Here is a 13,983-nt window from a genome sequence, read left to right as displayed (position 1 = left end):
CTGAAGTGCCATATTTGGGGGCATTATTTACAGAGACTCAAGGGGGTATAAGTGCCTATTATCAGAGGTCATTCTTACGGAGGCTATTAACGAAATTTTAGGTGAATGGCTGAGCAGACATCTAGAAGTTGTCATCCAGTCTATTTCTAATTAGGTTTTTTTCTTTTCTGACTCAGGTAGTTGATTTTGCAGGATCTTCTGTCCCTTAGGAGAAGAGGGCCCTAAAGTTCAAGTGATTGTGGGACTGGAGGAGATAAAAGGCTGGCAGGGGAGGGCAGAGGGAGGGAGGATGAAGCAGGTAGGGGCTTGAAGGGGGAAATATCAAAGGAGGCAAGAGAACTGAAGGGTAAAATAATGCCAAAAAGAGGTGGACAGAGTCGGCAAAGCATATCGTAAGCAGGGATTTGAGAAGAGGGGATTCAGATGACAGAGAACATCCCAAGGGAGAAGCAGAATCCAATATAGAGAATGGATCGGTCTTAAATAGAGCTGGGAATAAGAGATCGCAGCCCAGGAAGTCAGGGAATAATACCTATGGAGGAAGGACTTCCAGGCCAAGTATCCAGGGAATAATCCCCACTGCTATGGTTCTAATGATGGTGCCCTCTCAAAAATTCGTGTTGAGGCCGGGCATGGTGGCTTATGCCTGTAATCCCAGCACTTTGGGAGGCCGAGGCAGGTGGATCACAAGGTCAGGAGATCGAGACCATCCTGACTAACATGGTGAAACCCCGTCTCTACTAAAAATATAGAAAAATTAGCCGGGTGTGGTGGCGGGCGCCTGTAGTCCCAGCTACTTGGAAGGCTGAGGCAGGAGAATGGCATGAACCCAGGAAGCAGAGCTTGCAGTGAGCCGAGATCGCGCCACTGCACTCCAGCCTGGGTGACAGAGTGAGACTCCATCTCAAAAAAAAGAAAAAATCATGTTGAAATGTAATCTTCAGTGAAATAGTATGTTGCCCAGGCTGGTCTTAAACTCCTGGGCTCAAGTGATCCTCCCACCTCGGCCTCCCAAAATGCTGGCACTATAGGCATAAGCCACCACACCTGGCCAAGGCACTGCCTTGAAAGCACAGAGTAAGCCAGGTGCGGTGGCTCACACTTGTAATCCCAGCACTTTGGGAGGCCAAGGTAGGCAGATCATGAGGTCAGGAATTCGAGACCAGCCTGTCCAACACAGTGAAACCCTATCTCTACTAAAAATACAAAAATTAGCTGGGCATGGTGGTGGGCACCTGTAATGCCAGCTACTCGGGGGGCTGAGGCAGGAGAATCAGTTGAACCCGGGAGGTGGAGGTTGTGGTGAGCCAAGATTGCACCACTGCCCTCCAGCCTGGGCAACAGAGCTAGACTCCATCTCAAAAAAAAAAAAAAAAAAAAAAGAATAAGAAAGAAAGAAAGCACAGAGCAGCCCTTACTAGACACAAATTATGCCAGTGACTTGATGGCGTAATTGGACTTCCTGACTCCAGAACTGTGAGAAACAAATTTCTGTTCTTTATAGATTTCCTAGGCTCAGTTATTATGCTTAGCGGCACAACTGACTAAGATAGAAATTGGTACTGAGAAGTGGCAGTGTTGCAATAACAAATACCTAAAAATGTAGAGGCTGCTTTGGAACTGAGTAATGGGTAGAGGCTGGAAGAGTTTGGAAGTGCATGCTAGAAGAAGGCTAGTTTGCCATGCATTAAGGCGATTCTGACGAGGCTTTAGAAGATGAAAAGCCATAGAGAAAGCCTCCGTCTTTGAGATTATCTAGGTGGTTGTGAACAGAATGTTAGAAAAAATATGGACAGTAAAGGACATTCTGATGAAGTCTTAGATGGAAATGAGGGATATCGTATTGGAAACTGGAGGAAAAGCCATCCTTGTTACAAAGTGGCAGAGGATTTGTTCCTGGAAAGAACAAGGTCTGGGAAAGAAGGGAGTTTATTTCTGCAGCTGGTTACAGGGAGAAGGCCGGAGTAACTCAGCATACCAACTCAAAGTTACAAGTTTTTTTCTAGTGCTTATATACATTTTAAGCTCCCATGCTAGGAGTGGAATTGCACCTCCAAGCAGGAGTGTTTCCTTCAATCTATATCTAAACTTTAACTAGGACCTAGGGTCTGGAAATCTTTCTCTAGAGTCTTGGAAAGCTTTTTAATCTTTTTTTTTTTTTTTTTTGCTGTCTATAAGTTTATTGTCTGTATCTGAAAAATCATCATAGAAAATTGTTTGGTTTAGCTCTCAGCAGCCTGCTTCTGAGCTCTGAGGAAGCTTGCATTCTTTTGAGCTACCCAATCCTTCTTCTGAGCAAGGGACATTTTGGGATGGTTCTACCTCTTCTTTTTAACTTCTTTCTTGGGCTTATTTTCATAGACTGGATTCTCTCGTATAGCAGCATGAGCTTCCTTATACATTTCCTCCATCATGTCTGGAGTTACCCTGTTCTTTATGTATTGAGAGAACTGTTTCTTGTAAGCATTTTCATCTTCTTCCATTAAGCAGCACATGTAATCGGCAACATTCTCGCCCATGATGTGCTTCTGGTGTACTTCTGCATTAACTTCCTTGCTTTCAGAACCATAACCGGGGAATCGTTTGGTGCTGTGAGGGATAGACAAGCCTCCATCCACAGCTCCCTTCAGGGCACCAAAAACTTTATTGCCAGTGGTAGTTCTGGCAAGGCCTGCATCCAAATAGCAGGTAAAGGCACTTGGCTGACCATCAATGCTTTCCACAATGTATTCATCGCCAGTCACCTCCACTTGGCCTTCATAGATCTTGTCCATGCCAAACCTACTGAGAAGCCTGCGGGCCAGCAGCAGGCCAGTACAATATGCTGCAGCATAATTTGTCGGGCCAACCTTCACACCATATTTTGGCAGTTCATGTGCATATGCTGTGCAGACTATCATATCCCCCTCTATACGGGCATAAGCAATCTGACAAATGATATCTCTGTTTGTTACACGAACTATCATCCTGTATTTGGCTGTGTTGTATTTATTTTTATCCTGTATCACCAAGCATTTCCGAGTATAGTAATCAGTTTTACCCTCTCATCATCGTCTTCTAAATTTCACTTGGTATCTCTTAAAGTAGGCCGTATTCTTAACAACTTTAACAAACCCCATCCTGCAGAACAGAGACCTGCGTCCACAGCTCAACAGAGACCAGCAGGCACAGCGGCGCTGGGGCAGGGAGAAGGGGAAAGCTTTTTAATCTTCAGTGGGTACCTGGAACAAGGTATCTGTGTAAAATGCTTTTATTATTCAACCAGACTTTAGGCTAAGAAAGCCCATTTTAATGGGTTTATTTTAATATTCCAGCCCTCATGCTCAGTCACCTGTTTCTCCAGTTCTTTAATGTTTAACCTATACATTCATTAGAATTATAATAGAGGGTCAGTGGAAACTGACTGTTCTGGTTGCTAATGGGAGCCTGCCCTGCCACAAACTTGGTGGAAGTATTTCTGTGTCTTAATAGTTTTTTGGAGGGTAGAATGTAAGAGCAATGAACTAGGTCATTTGGCAGAAGAAATCTCTAAGCCAAGTTTTCAGGGTACTGCATAGCTTCTCTTAACTGCTTATAGTAAACTGTGAGAAGAGAAAATCGAGTTAAAGATAGGACTTCTAATCAAAAGGGAAGCAGATTAGCTGGGCATGGTGGCACACACCTGTAGTCCCAGCTACTCTGCAGGCTGAGGTAGGAGGGTTGCTTCAGCACAGGAGGTCGAGGCGGCAGTGAGCTATGATCGTACCACAGTCTGGGCAACAGAGTGAGATCCCATCTCAAAAAAAAATGGTAATTATTATTATTATTATCATTGAGATGGAGTCTTGCTCTGTCGCCCAGGCAGGAGTGCAATGGTGCGATCTCGGCTCACTGCAACCTCCGCCTCCTCCCGGGCTCAAGTGATTCTCCTGACTCAGCCTCCTGAGCAGCTGGGATTACAGGTGCCCGCCACCACACCCGGCTAATTTTTGTATTTTTAGTAGAGATGGAGTTTCATCATATTGGCCAGCCTGGTCTCGAACTCCTGACTTCGTGTTCCACCCACCTCAGCCTCCCAAAGTGCTGGGACTACAGGCGTGAGGCACCTCACCTGGCCAAAGACTATTATTATCATTATTTTATCCAAAATGTGTTTATTGAGATGGTTTCCCACTCATCTTGATTCAGGGTGCTTTTAGTGCTGCTTTCTCCTGAAGGACCATCCTTCCATAAGCCTTGCTTTTCCTCCTGTAGGCTGGCAGAGGAAAGTGCAGCAGTCAACACCCAAAACTACCGTTGGCGCATGGCTAAAGACCATGGTGATTTTATAGCATCCTGGGCATTTCATATCCATGAAGTAGGAATTGGGGCTCTGCACCAGGTGTTTCTTCTTGTGTTTCCTCTTCTCCTCTTCTGGAGAGGGATGAAGGAGATCCTTTGCAAGAAGCATGTTCTTGTGGGTAGGTCGTCACTGCTGGAAAGCGCCAAAGAAAATTATTTTTAAAGGGAAGTTGAACATAAAGATTTGGAAAATTAACAGCCTGGCCTTGTAAAGAATTTTTTAAATAAGTTCAGGAGACAAAACCAACTGTGTGGCCAACTGACCATTTGATAAGGAGATTAGTATGACTAGAATGTCAGATGCTATTCATTAAGACAATGGGAGAATGACCCTGAAGACATTTCAGAGAACACTGAGAATGCTACAACCATCACAGGCCCAAAGTGCCAGGTCCTTGAGGGAATAACAATTTTAAGGAAGGAGCCCAGGATTCCAGTGCAACCCAAGATGCCTGTGGGAACTTGGGGCTCACTGACTATGCTGCCTCACGTATCTGCTCCCTGAAGTCAAGCAAAGCTTCCCCATCTGTGGTTCAGGTGGGCCCAGGTACAGCTCAGATCACTCCTCCAGAAAACACAAGTAGTAAAACATGGGGCAGCATGCATGTGGTGCTAACTGTAGGCATGCTAAATCCACAGCTGTGAAGGCATGGCTTTCTCCACCTAATTTCCAAGGAAGCCTTGAAGAATGCCTCAGGGCCCAATCAGAGAACTGCTGTAGGGGCAGGGCTGCCATAGAAAGTTCCCACTAGGGCAATGTCCAGCAGAACTATTGGGTTGCGGCCACCACAGAGTGCCCTCACTAGGGCAATACTCAGTGGAGCCATAGGGGCAGGGCCACCCCTGAGTTCCTAGACCCAGACCTGTAGATCTGGTAGTGCGTATTCCAACCTGTGATAGACATAGACACCTGACTACAACCTGTAGAACTGTGGCATGGGCTGACTCCAGCAGTCATGGCAGCAGGGTCCCCTGGGGGCTTGGGAACCTAAGCACTACCCCAGTGTCTCTGTAAGGTGAGAGGTAGAATCAAAAAAGCTGACTCTCACACCTCAAGATTGAATTTTGTTGCCCTTGTTGGGTTTTGAAGTTATGTGGGACATGTTACCCCTATCTTCTTGCCTATTTCCTCCACCAACCTTTTGTTTTTGCCATGGGGTCGAGCTATGTCACCCAGGCTGGTCTCAAATTCCTGGGCTCAAGAGATCCTCCTGTCTCAGCCTCCTGAATAGCTAAGACTGCAGGCACCATGCCTGGCTTATTTGTGACTTTTATAAAGGGAATGTTTATCCTGTGCCTGTCCAACCATTGTATTTTGGAAACACATAATCTGTTTGACTTCACAGGTTCACAGCTGGAGAGCCATTGTCTCGGGATTAATTGTACCTTGAGCATCACCTATATCTGATTTAGATGATATTTACATGCGACTTTCGACTTACACTTGAAAGTTGATGCTGGAATGAGTTAAGACATTTTGGAGTTACTAAGATGGAATGGACATATTCTTGTGGGTGAGAACGACATGAATTCTCATGTCATGGCAAGGGTGGAGTGCTATGGTTTGAATAATGGTGTCCCTTCTAAAATTCATGTGGAAATTTAATGCCCAATGCAACAGTATTAAGAGGTTTGGCAATTGCGTGGTGACTAAGCCATGAGGGCTCTGCTCTAATGCATGAGATTAACATCTCTATAAAAGTGTATTAATTTAAAGGGAGTACTTTCTTGCCCTTCTGCCCCATTCACCATGTGAGGACATAGTCATGGCTCCTCCACAGGATGCAGCAACAAGACATCATCTTGGAAACAGACAGCAGCCCCGTTTAGACCTCCTTCTGCTGCTTTGATCTTGGACCTCTCATCCTCCAGAAACATGACAAATAAATTTCTGTTCTTTATAAGTTACTCATTATCAGGTATTTATTTATTTTTTTTTTGAGACAGAGTCTCGCTTTGTTGCCCAGGCTGGAGTACAGTGGTGTGATCTCAGCTCACTGCAACCTCCGCCTCCTGGGTTCAAGTGATTCTCCTGCCTCAGCCTCCTGAGTAGCTGGGATTACAGGCATGCACTACCACACCTGGCTAACTTTTGTATTTTTAGTAGAGACAGGGTTTCACCATGTTTGCCAGTCTGATCTCGAACCCCTGACCTTAGGTGATCTGGCCCCATCTGCCTCCCAAAGTGCTGGGATTACAGACGTGAGCCACTGTGCGTGGCCAATATCAGGTATTTCTAATAGCAGTACAACGGACTAAGATACTCAGGAAAACAGAGCCAGGAGGAAAAATATTCTATCTCAGGGAGTTAAGGAATCATGCCCACTCAAGAAAGAGTATAAGGGCTGGGCATAGTGGCTCATGCCTGTAATCTCAGCACTTTGGGACGACAAGGTGGGCAGATCACTTGAGGTCAGGAGTTTGAGACCAGCCTGGCCAACATGGTGAAAGACCACCTCTACTAAAAATACAAAAGTTAGCCAGGCGTGGTGGCACATGCCTGTAATCCCAGCTACTTGACAGGCTAAGGCTGGAGAATCGCTTAAACCTGGTGGGAGGCAGAGGCTACAGTGAGCCAAGATCACGCCACTGCACTTCAGCCTGGGTGACATAGTGAGACTCCGTCTCAAAAAAACAAAAAAACAAAGAAAAAGAGTATGGGGAAATAACACTCAGGTTATTTTTAGTCCAAACAGACCCCTTTAACAAAATAAAGATTAACAAGAGAAAAGCAAACAAGTTTATTAATGTGCGTATTTCATCTACACATGGAAAATACCCAGAGAATGAATAGTTATCAAAGAAGTGCTTTGAATTCCAGCATATATAGCATCTTCAGCAGAGAACCGTACATTTTTAGAGAAGTGAAAAGATAAAAAAAAGGGAGATTGTGTCCATAGGGGTGACAACTTATGGAAAGGCAAATAAATTGCAGATAAATTCAGTTAATAAGCATGTTGCTATAAATTCCTTTGGTATCATTTCCAGGCTGACCAGGGTCTAAAGTTTTCTTCAGTGGTTAGCCTTTGTTCTCCCTGGTAAAAGTGTGAGTGTGGAGAGTGGGGAGGGAGAGGGTACCTTTTGTCTTCGCAACTCTATATCTTGCTTTTCGGCCAGTAAAGGAAGAACAAAAAACTTCCCTGCATCTGCTTCTTCTTAATTGTCTTCAGCTCAACAATGCTTCCAATTTTAGGGTGGCATATTCTGGCCTCCCACAAGAGCCAGGAAGAACAGATGTGCAGCCCAACGGTCAGGAAATAATTTTCACCCTACAAAGAGCCAGGAAAAAGACCTTCCATTCCAGGAAGTACCTTTCAAAAGATGCCTGGGAGTCTAATCCAGCTTCAGACTATACTCTGAATTCTTAAGAATCAAGGCCAGGTGTGGTGGCTTATGCCTGTAATCCCAGCATTTTGGGAGGCTGAGGCAAGGGGATCGATCACTTGAGCCCAGGGTTTGAGACCAGTCTGGGCAACATAGCAGGATAGTGAGATCCTCTCCACGCACAAAAAAATAAAAATAAAAATAAATAAAAAAAATTAAAACCTATCCTTACAAGCTTCAGTGGACACTTGTCCAGAGCAATCAATGGCTCCAGAGTCTAATTCACCAGTGGATCCCCAATCAACTTATTAGGAATAAAGACAAGGTTTCAAAGGTGCACACTGAGGTCCTGGGTGAGAGTTCCAGGGGACCAAAAATGAATAACTGAAAAAATTATATATTCAGTGATACTTATTAAAGCATGGTAAAGAAGACTTTATTCAGGACCATTGTGATAGATACAGGGACCAATGCAATGGGATTTTGCAATGGAATAGAGAGATTGCTCTGAACTCCAAATAGATCATGGGAAAAAGGGACGTTATAACCAAGAAGCAGGGTTGGGGTGTGGGGGGTGAAGGAATGCAAAATTACTAAAAGGAAACATCAGGGATAAGGGGGATTCTGGCTAAACTGACAACTAACAAGATTGTTGTTAAAGATGGGCCAGAGTGGTCATGTATCACTTGGAAGATGGTGGAAGATGAACCTGATCAGATATCAAGGGTGATCAGATATCAAGGAGAAGAGGGTTCTTTTTTATATTTATTTATTTATTTATTTATTTATTTTTGAGACAGAGTCTCGCTCTGTCACTCAGGCTGGAGTGTAGTGGCGTGATCTCGGCTCACTGTAACCTCCGCCTCCTGGGTTCAAGTGATTCTCCTGCCTCAGCCTCCTGAGTAGCTGGGATTACAGGCGTGCACCACCATACCTGGCTAATTTTTGTATTTTTAGTAGAGATAGGGTTTCACCATGTTGGTCAGGCGGGTCTCGAACTCCTGACATCGTGATCTGCCCGCTTCGGCCACCCAGGGTGCTGGGATTACAGGGGTGAGCCACCTTGCCCGGCCGAGAAGAGAGTTCTTGATAAACAGACTTCCTTGTTAAAACTAGATTTTATAATGAGGTCCACAGATGGGTGGAGGAGAAGCCTGAGTAAATTTTGGTTAAGCGGAGAAACTTTGTCATCCCTCCTGTATGCATTATGCTCCCTTTTCTCCAGTGGAACTCTCTTCAACCTTGATGTTATTGTCCAATCAGTTTGTTTTTCCAGTGTTGATGTTCTGATTTCATCCTACAAAAATATAGCATAAACTTGTATTTGTTGCATTCTACAACATAAGCCTGACAATATAACAAACTGTTCCCAAAGTTATAAATTCCTCATCTTTTTATTTGTAATTTGACTTTTAAAAATCTATGTAATTATAGAAGAATGTTGCTACTATAAAAATGTTAAGGGGTGGCAGGGAATAATTCCAAAATTATAAAACTCCTTGTGACAAATTTAGGAATGATATTCAGCTAGTTCTATAGTTTTTTATTCCTTGAATAATCAGTGATATACATCTGATTATACACACACATTGTGGGGTTTTTTTGGCCAGGTTGACTTTTTTTTTTTTTTTTTTTTGAGATGGAGTCTCACTCTGCCACCCAGGCTGGAGTGCAATGGCACAATCTCGGCTCACTGTAACCTCTGCCTCCCGGATTCAAGTGATTCTCCTGCCTCAGCCTCCCATTACAGGCACCCGCCACCAAGCCTGGCTAATTTTTGTATTTTTAGTAGATAATGGGGTTTCACTACGTGGGCCAGGCTGGTCTTGAACTCCTGACCTCGTGATCCACCCACCTCGGCCTCCCAAAGTGCTGGGATTACAGGCATGAGCCACCGCGCCCAGCCTTGGTTGACTTATTCTTTTAAGGAGCAATGTGGGTTAATGTTTCAAAGTGAAAAAATTTAAAAACTTAGGGGAAAGTGGGGGGAGAGAGAGACAAAGACAGAGACAGAAAGAGAGAGAGAGTGAGAGATGGAGAGAGATCAGATAGGTACATAAGCTTAGTGACTCAGCCTGTAGTCCCAGTTACTTAGGAGCCTAAGGCAGGAGGATTGCTTGAGCCCAGAAACTCAAGTTTTCAGTGAGCGGTGATCTGCAACACTGCACTCCAGCCCATGTGATAGAACCAGATCGTCTCTAGAAGAAAAAAAAAGAAGAAAAAAAATACATATACATACATACATTGGTGTTTGTTTCTACATATGCTTCATAGTATATGTGTACATGGATTATAGGTAGATCATATAATGGTAACAGTATTAAATTAGGTGTCAGCATTTGTTGAGGAAGTAGTACGCTCGTGTTTGAAATTTTAATTAAGAATTGTGTATGGAGTTGGTTCCTTCCGGTGGGTTTGTGGGTTTGTGGTCTCACTGACTTCAAGAATGAAGCCACAAACCTTCTGAACCTTCGTGGTGAGTGTTACAACTCTTAAAGGTGGCACAGACCCAAGGAGTGAGCTGCAGCAAGATTTATTGTGAAGATCGAAAGAACAAAATTTCCACAGCATAGAAGCAGACCAAGCAGGTTGCCACTGGTGGCTGGGGCGGAGTGGCCAGCTTTTATTCCTTATTTGTCCCCACCCATATCCTGCTGATTGGTCTATTTTACAGAGTGCTGATTGGTCCATTTTACAGGGTGCTGATTGGTCCATTTTACAAACCTCTAGCTACAGAGCATCGATTGGTGCATTTTTACAGAGCACTGATTGGTGCATTTTACAAACCTGTTGTAAGACAGAAAAGTTCTCCAAGGCCCCACCTGACCTACGAAGTCCAGGTGGCTTCATCTCTCAGAATCAGCTTTTAAAGGCCATAAATTTCCAGGTAAGTAGGAATAGAAGAAATGAACATTTCCTTTGAGATCTATGATGTCATATTTTTTTCTCCATCAGTGATTTAGTTCCTTCTGGATCAAATACTTTTTAAATGGATGTATGTTTTATAGTAGATGTTATGTTGTCTTAATTATTTTAAAACTCCAATTCCTGGACTCTCCCGAAGAGGAGAATTTAGTAATTTCGAAGTATTTTTTGAGGCTAGGGAAGAAAAACCAAGATTACTGCATAAGGTTTCAGGGGATGTTCCATGCCTGCCACCTGGTGAAAATGAGGGAGCTTTCCTCCTACCTGCCACCATTATACCTGCCTGCAGGTAATAACGCCATCATTTCAGCGCGGCCCGGGGTATTCTGGGAAGGTGACGTGTGGGGGCGCAGTGACCGCTAGCAGGGGCCAAACCCGCCCTGGTCTGCGCTGCAGTGCGCAGTGAGGATGTTGGTGCTGCTCTTCAGGGTTTTCTTTCCGCAGCCGCGGGAAGCCCGTGTTCCATATTTGTTTTTCATGTTCTCTCGTTTTTATGATGTGGATTTAGTTTTTTAAAAACCGTAAATGTTCCTCTACAGTCTTAACAATGTACCCTGTAAAATAAGATTTTAAAAGAGCCAACTTCCCTATTAATCTTATACTTTTTTCTTTTCGTTCTGGCTTTAACAAATGTGACCGAAAGAGAGCTCTTGATTTTATGTAGAACAATACAAGAATAGTTTTACATTAATCTTATGGTTAGAAAAATCATTTATGGGCAAATTTGTTCCCATGCCTTACTTTTAAAATATCGTGTTGTGTTTAATTTTCAAAATACTTTAAATATTTTTCAGTAAGTTTGAGGGTAGAATTTATTTTAATGAGACTCATAAAAAGTACATATCTGTGTGTGCATTTTATCTTAAAGGATGGTATGGATTTTGCATAACATATATGCAAACATATATGTAACATTATATATATGTGTATATATATAAAACATAATATATATATACATTTTATCTTAAAGGATGGTATGGATTTTGCATAACATATTTGCAAACATATATATAACATTTTATATATATGTGTATATATATAACATAATATATGTGTATATATATAACATAATATATGTGTGTGTATATATATAACATAATATATATGTGTATTTATATATATATAACATAGCCGTTTGGTTTATTTTATGTGTGTGCGTTAAAAAGTTATTCAATTGCTGGGCGTGGTGGCTCACACCTGTAATCCCAGCACTTTGGGAGGCCGAGGCGGGCGGATCACGAGGTCAGGAGATTGAGACCATCCTGGCTAACACGGTGAAACCCCGTCTCTACTAAAAATACACAAAAAATTAGCCGGGCGTGGTTGCGGGCGCCTGTAGTCCCAGCTACTCGGGAGGCTGAGGCAGGAGAATGGCGTGAACCCGGGAGGCGGAGCTTGGAGGGAGCCGAGATCGCGCCACTGCACTCCAGCCTGGGCGACAGAGCGAGACTCTGTCTCAAAGAAAAAAAAAAGAAATTATTCAATTATGCTTGTTAAAGCAAGGTAAGGGTCACCATGGTGATAGGTACAGGGACCTCTGCAGATAGAGATTGGGCTAACTCCAAACAGCGTGGGCAAGCGGGAATTTATAACCAAAGAGCAGGCTGGGAGGTCTGTGAATGGAAAATTACCAATGAGAAACCTCAAAGGTTAGGGGGATTCTGGCTAAACCAGCCTAACAGGATTTTTGCTGAAGACAGGCCAGGGTGATCAAACGTCACTTGGGGGATGGTGCAGGATGATGAACCTGGTAAGATATTAAGGGTGATCAGATATCAAAGGTAAGGAGGTTCTTGCTAAAGCTGGATTTGACAAGGAAGTGCACAGACCGGAGAAGGTTCAGGTGCCTGACTAAAGTTTGATCAAGCAAAGAATCTTTGTCAGTGTACAGAAAACTATGTTTTTATAAAATGTTCCTCTGCCCCATTTGTATCTCCCCTTTTCATGGAACACAAAGCACATTTTGCATAACTTCTAGATACATGTACTTCTATTTTGAATGACCTGATATATCTTTTTTCTTTACAATTCTCAACCTCAGCATATGTAAGTGGAACTCAGAAGGCAACATTCCCTGAACATACTCTTCCACCAGAATCTCCTCTACAGATTTTTGCTGCCCCTTTTACCAGTGGCTGAATCTACTTTCTCTTATGTAAGTAGAAATGTTATATATCTCCAGCCTCTTCCTCCTTACCTTCCACTTGCATGCCCACCCTGTCTAGTCTATGACCTCCTCTGTTATAAATGCTTATAAACCTTTTTTTCTGAATCAGAAACGTGTTGTGTTGCTCAAGCCATGTTCATTTTAATTACGATTTAACTGCATAATTTAATTATTTCCCCATTTTTTGGATACAGTGTTTGCTTTTCTCCAGTTACTTTGTTCTAGTATATCCCTCTGGCAAGAGCAGTCATTTCCCCACTGGAGTGTGCATTAGTATCACCTGGGGGCTTGTTAAACACAGCGTGCAAGCTCCATCCCGGGGTTTCTAATTCTCAGGGTTTGGTTTGCGGCAGAAGAATTTGCATTTCGAACAAGTGCCAGGACTGGTCTGAGGAACACACGTTGAGAGAGGTGGGATTCGGGTTCACTAACCTGGGTTAGAGAAAATTACAGTAATGTGCCAAATCTGAGGAGGGAGCAGAGCTGAAGCCCAGTTTCAATATGTGAATGAGTGCTTTATACACTCAAACCCCCTCAAGGGCTGGGGAGTAAGGGAGAACGTGGGCGGGCAGCGGGCGTGTATAGAGGCATAAACTCAATCTCAGACCTATGGATTCAGAATCACATGTTAATAATTCTTCCAGTGTTTTGTATGTTTATTATAGTTTGAGAATGACTGGACAAAATTGCCTCCAAAATCTTAAGTCCCAGCAGTGAAGCAAAGCTCAGACATCATTTGCATAGCTATTGCTTTGTGTCTGTGTTTACGTCAGCTGTTGTTAAAGGTTTGTTTTGGAGAGTTACCCAGGTGTAGTACCCTTCCAAGTAGGTAATGATTGAAAGAGTATGTGCTGGAGGTGTATGATATTTTCCATCCACTTCAGCCCATTTTTCTGATGGGTCAGTGACAGTCCATGATTTGTCTGGTGTAATACAAATTCTGGAAGTGGCATATATCCAAGGACAGCCATAATATTCCACTTGGCCAAGGCTCTTCTGACAGGCTCATGTTCATGCAGGATCAGATCTGACCCAGAATCAACAGAACTGAAGCTGCAAATTCAGCTTTGTGAAGGCTTCAGATGTAGCCATGGTTAAAGAAGATTGACATTAAGCAGGTGAGCAGAGTTTGCTTGAGGTTCACCCAGGGAACTCGTGAGGATGCAGGTGCATTTTTTTATGACTTGAAAAGCACAGTTTTTGAGGAGTTACAGTCCCTCTCAGAAACTGTTCCTGCAGAGTAGCCC

At 43.4% G+C, this 13,983-nt stretch overlaps 1 protein-coding gene, 1 long non-coding RNA gene and 1 pseudogene across 3 annotated transcripts in view; 1 reads left to right on the top strand and 2 right to left on the bottom strand.

Moving 5' to 3' along the window:
• Positions 1-13,983, top strand: part of LOC129393999 (uncharacterized) — an 83,212-nt gene that overhangs the window by 50,078 nt on the left and 19,151 nt on the right. Inside the window, exons 3-5 of one of the 2 annotated variants that reach the window (XR_008621161.2) lie at positions 12,611-12,724; positions 13,073-13,147; positions 13,756-13,854. This is a non-coding gene — a long non-coding RNA (uncharacterized LOC129393999). The remainder of the gene's footprint in view (positions 1-12,610; positions 12,725-13,072; positions 13,148-13,755; positions 13,855-13,983) is intronic. The other variant, XR_008621162.2, reaches the window with a different exon arrangement.
• Positions 2,052-3,134, bottom strand: LOC100995122 (large ribosomal subunit protein uL18-like; annotated as a pseudogene).
• On the bottom strand, positions 3,480-5,617 carry LOC106635514 (small ribosomal subunit protein eS27-like). The gene has a single exon (XM_034938435.3). The coding sequence runs from the start codon at positions 4,427-4,429 to the stop codon at positions 4,175-4,177; it is 255 nt and encodes an 84-aa protein (XP_034794326.3). The 5' UTR covers positions 4,430-5,617; the 3' UTR covers positions 3,480-4,174.

Source organism: Pan paniscus, chromosome 16 (genome assembly GCF_029289425.2).
Source record: "Pan paniscus chromosome 16, NHGRI_mPanPan1-v2.0_pri, whole genome shotgun sequence".
NCBI lineage: Eukaryota > Metazoa > Chordata > Mammalia > Primates > Hominidae > Pan > Pan paniscus.
The sequence above is the reverse complement of the archived record's forward strand: the minus strand, read 5'-3'. Positions and strand labels throughout refer to the sequence as shown.

Coding starts and splice junctions, on each gene's coding strand:
- LOC106635514 (XM_034938435.3), bottom strand. CDS start 4,429: ATGCTTCTTGCAAAGGATCTCCTTCATCCCTCTCCAGAAGAGGAGAAG.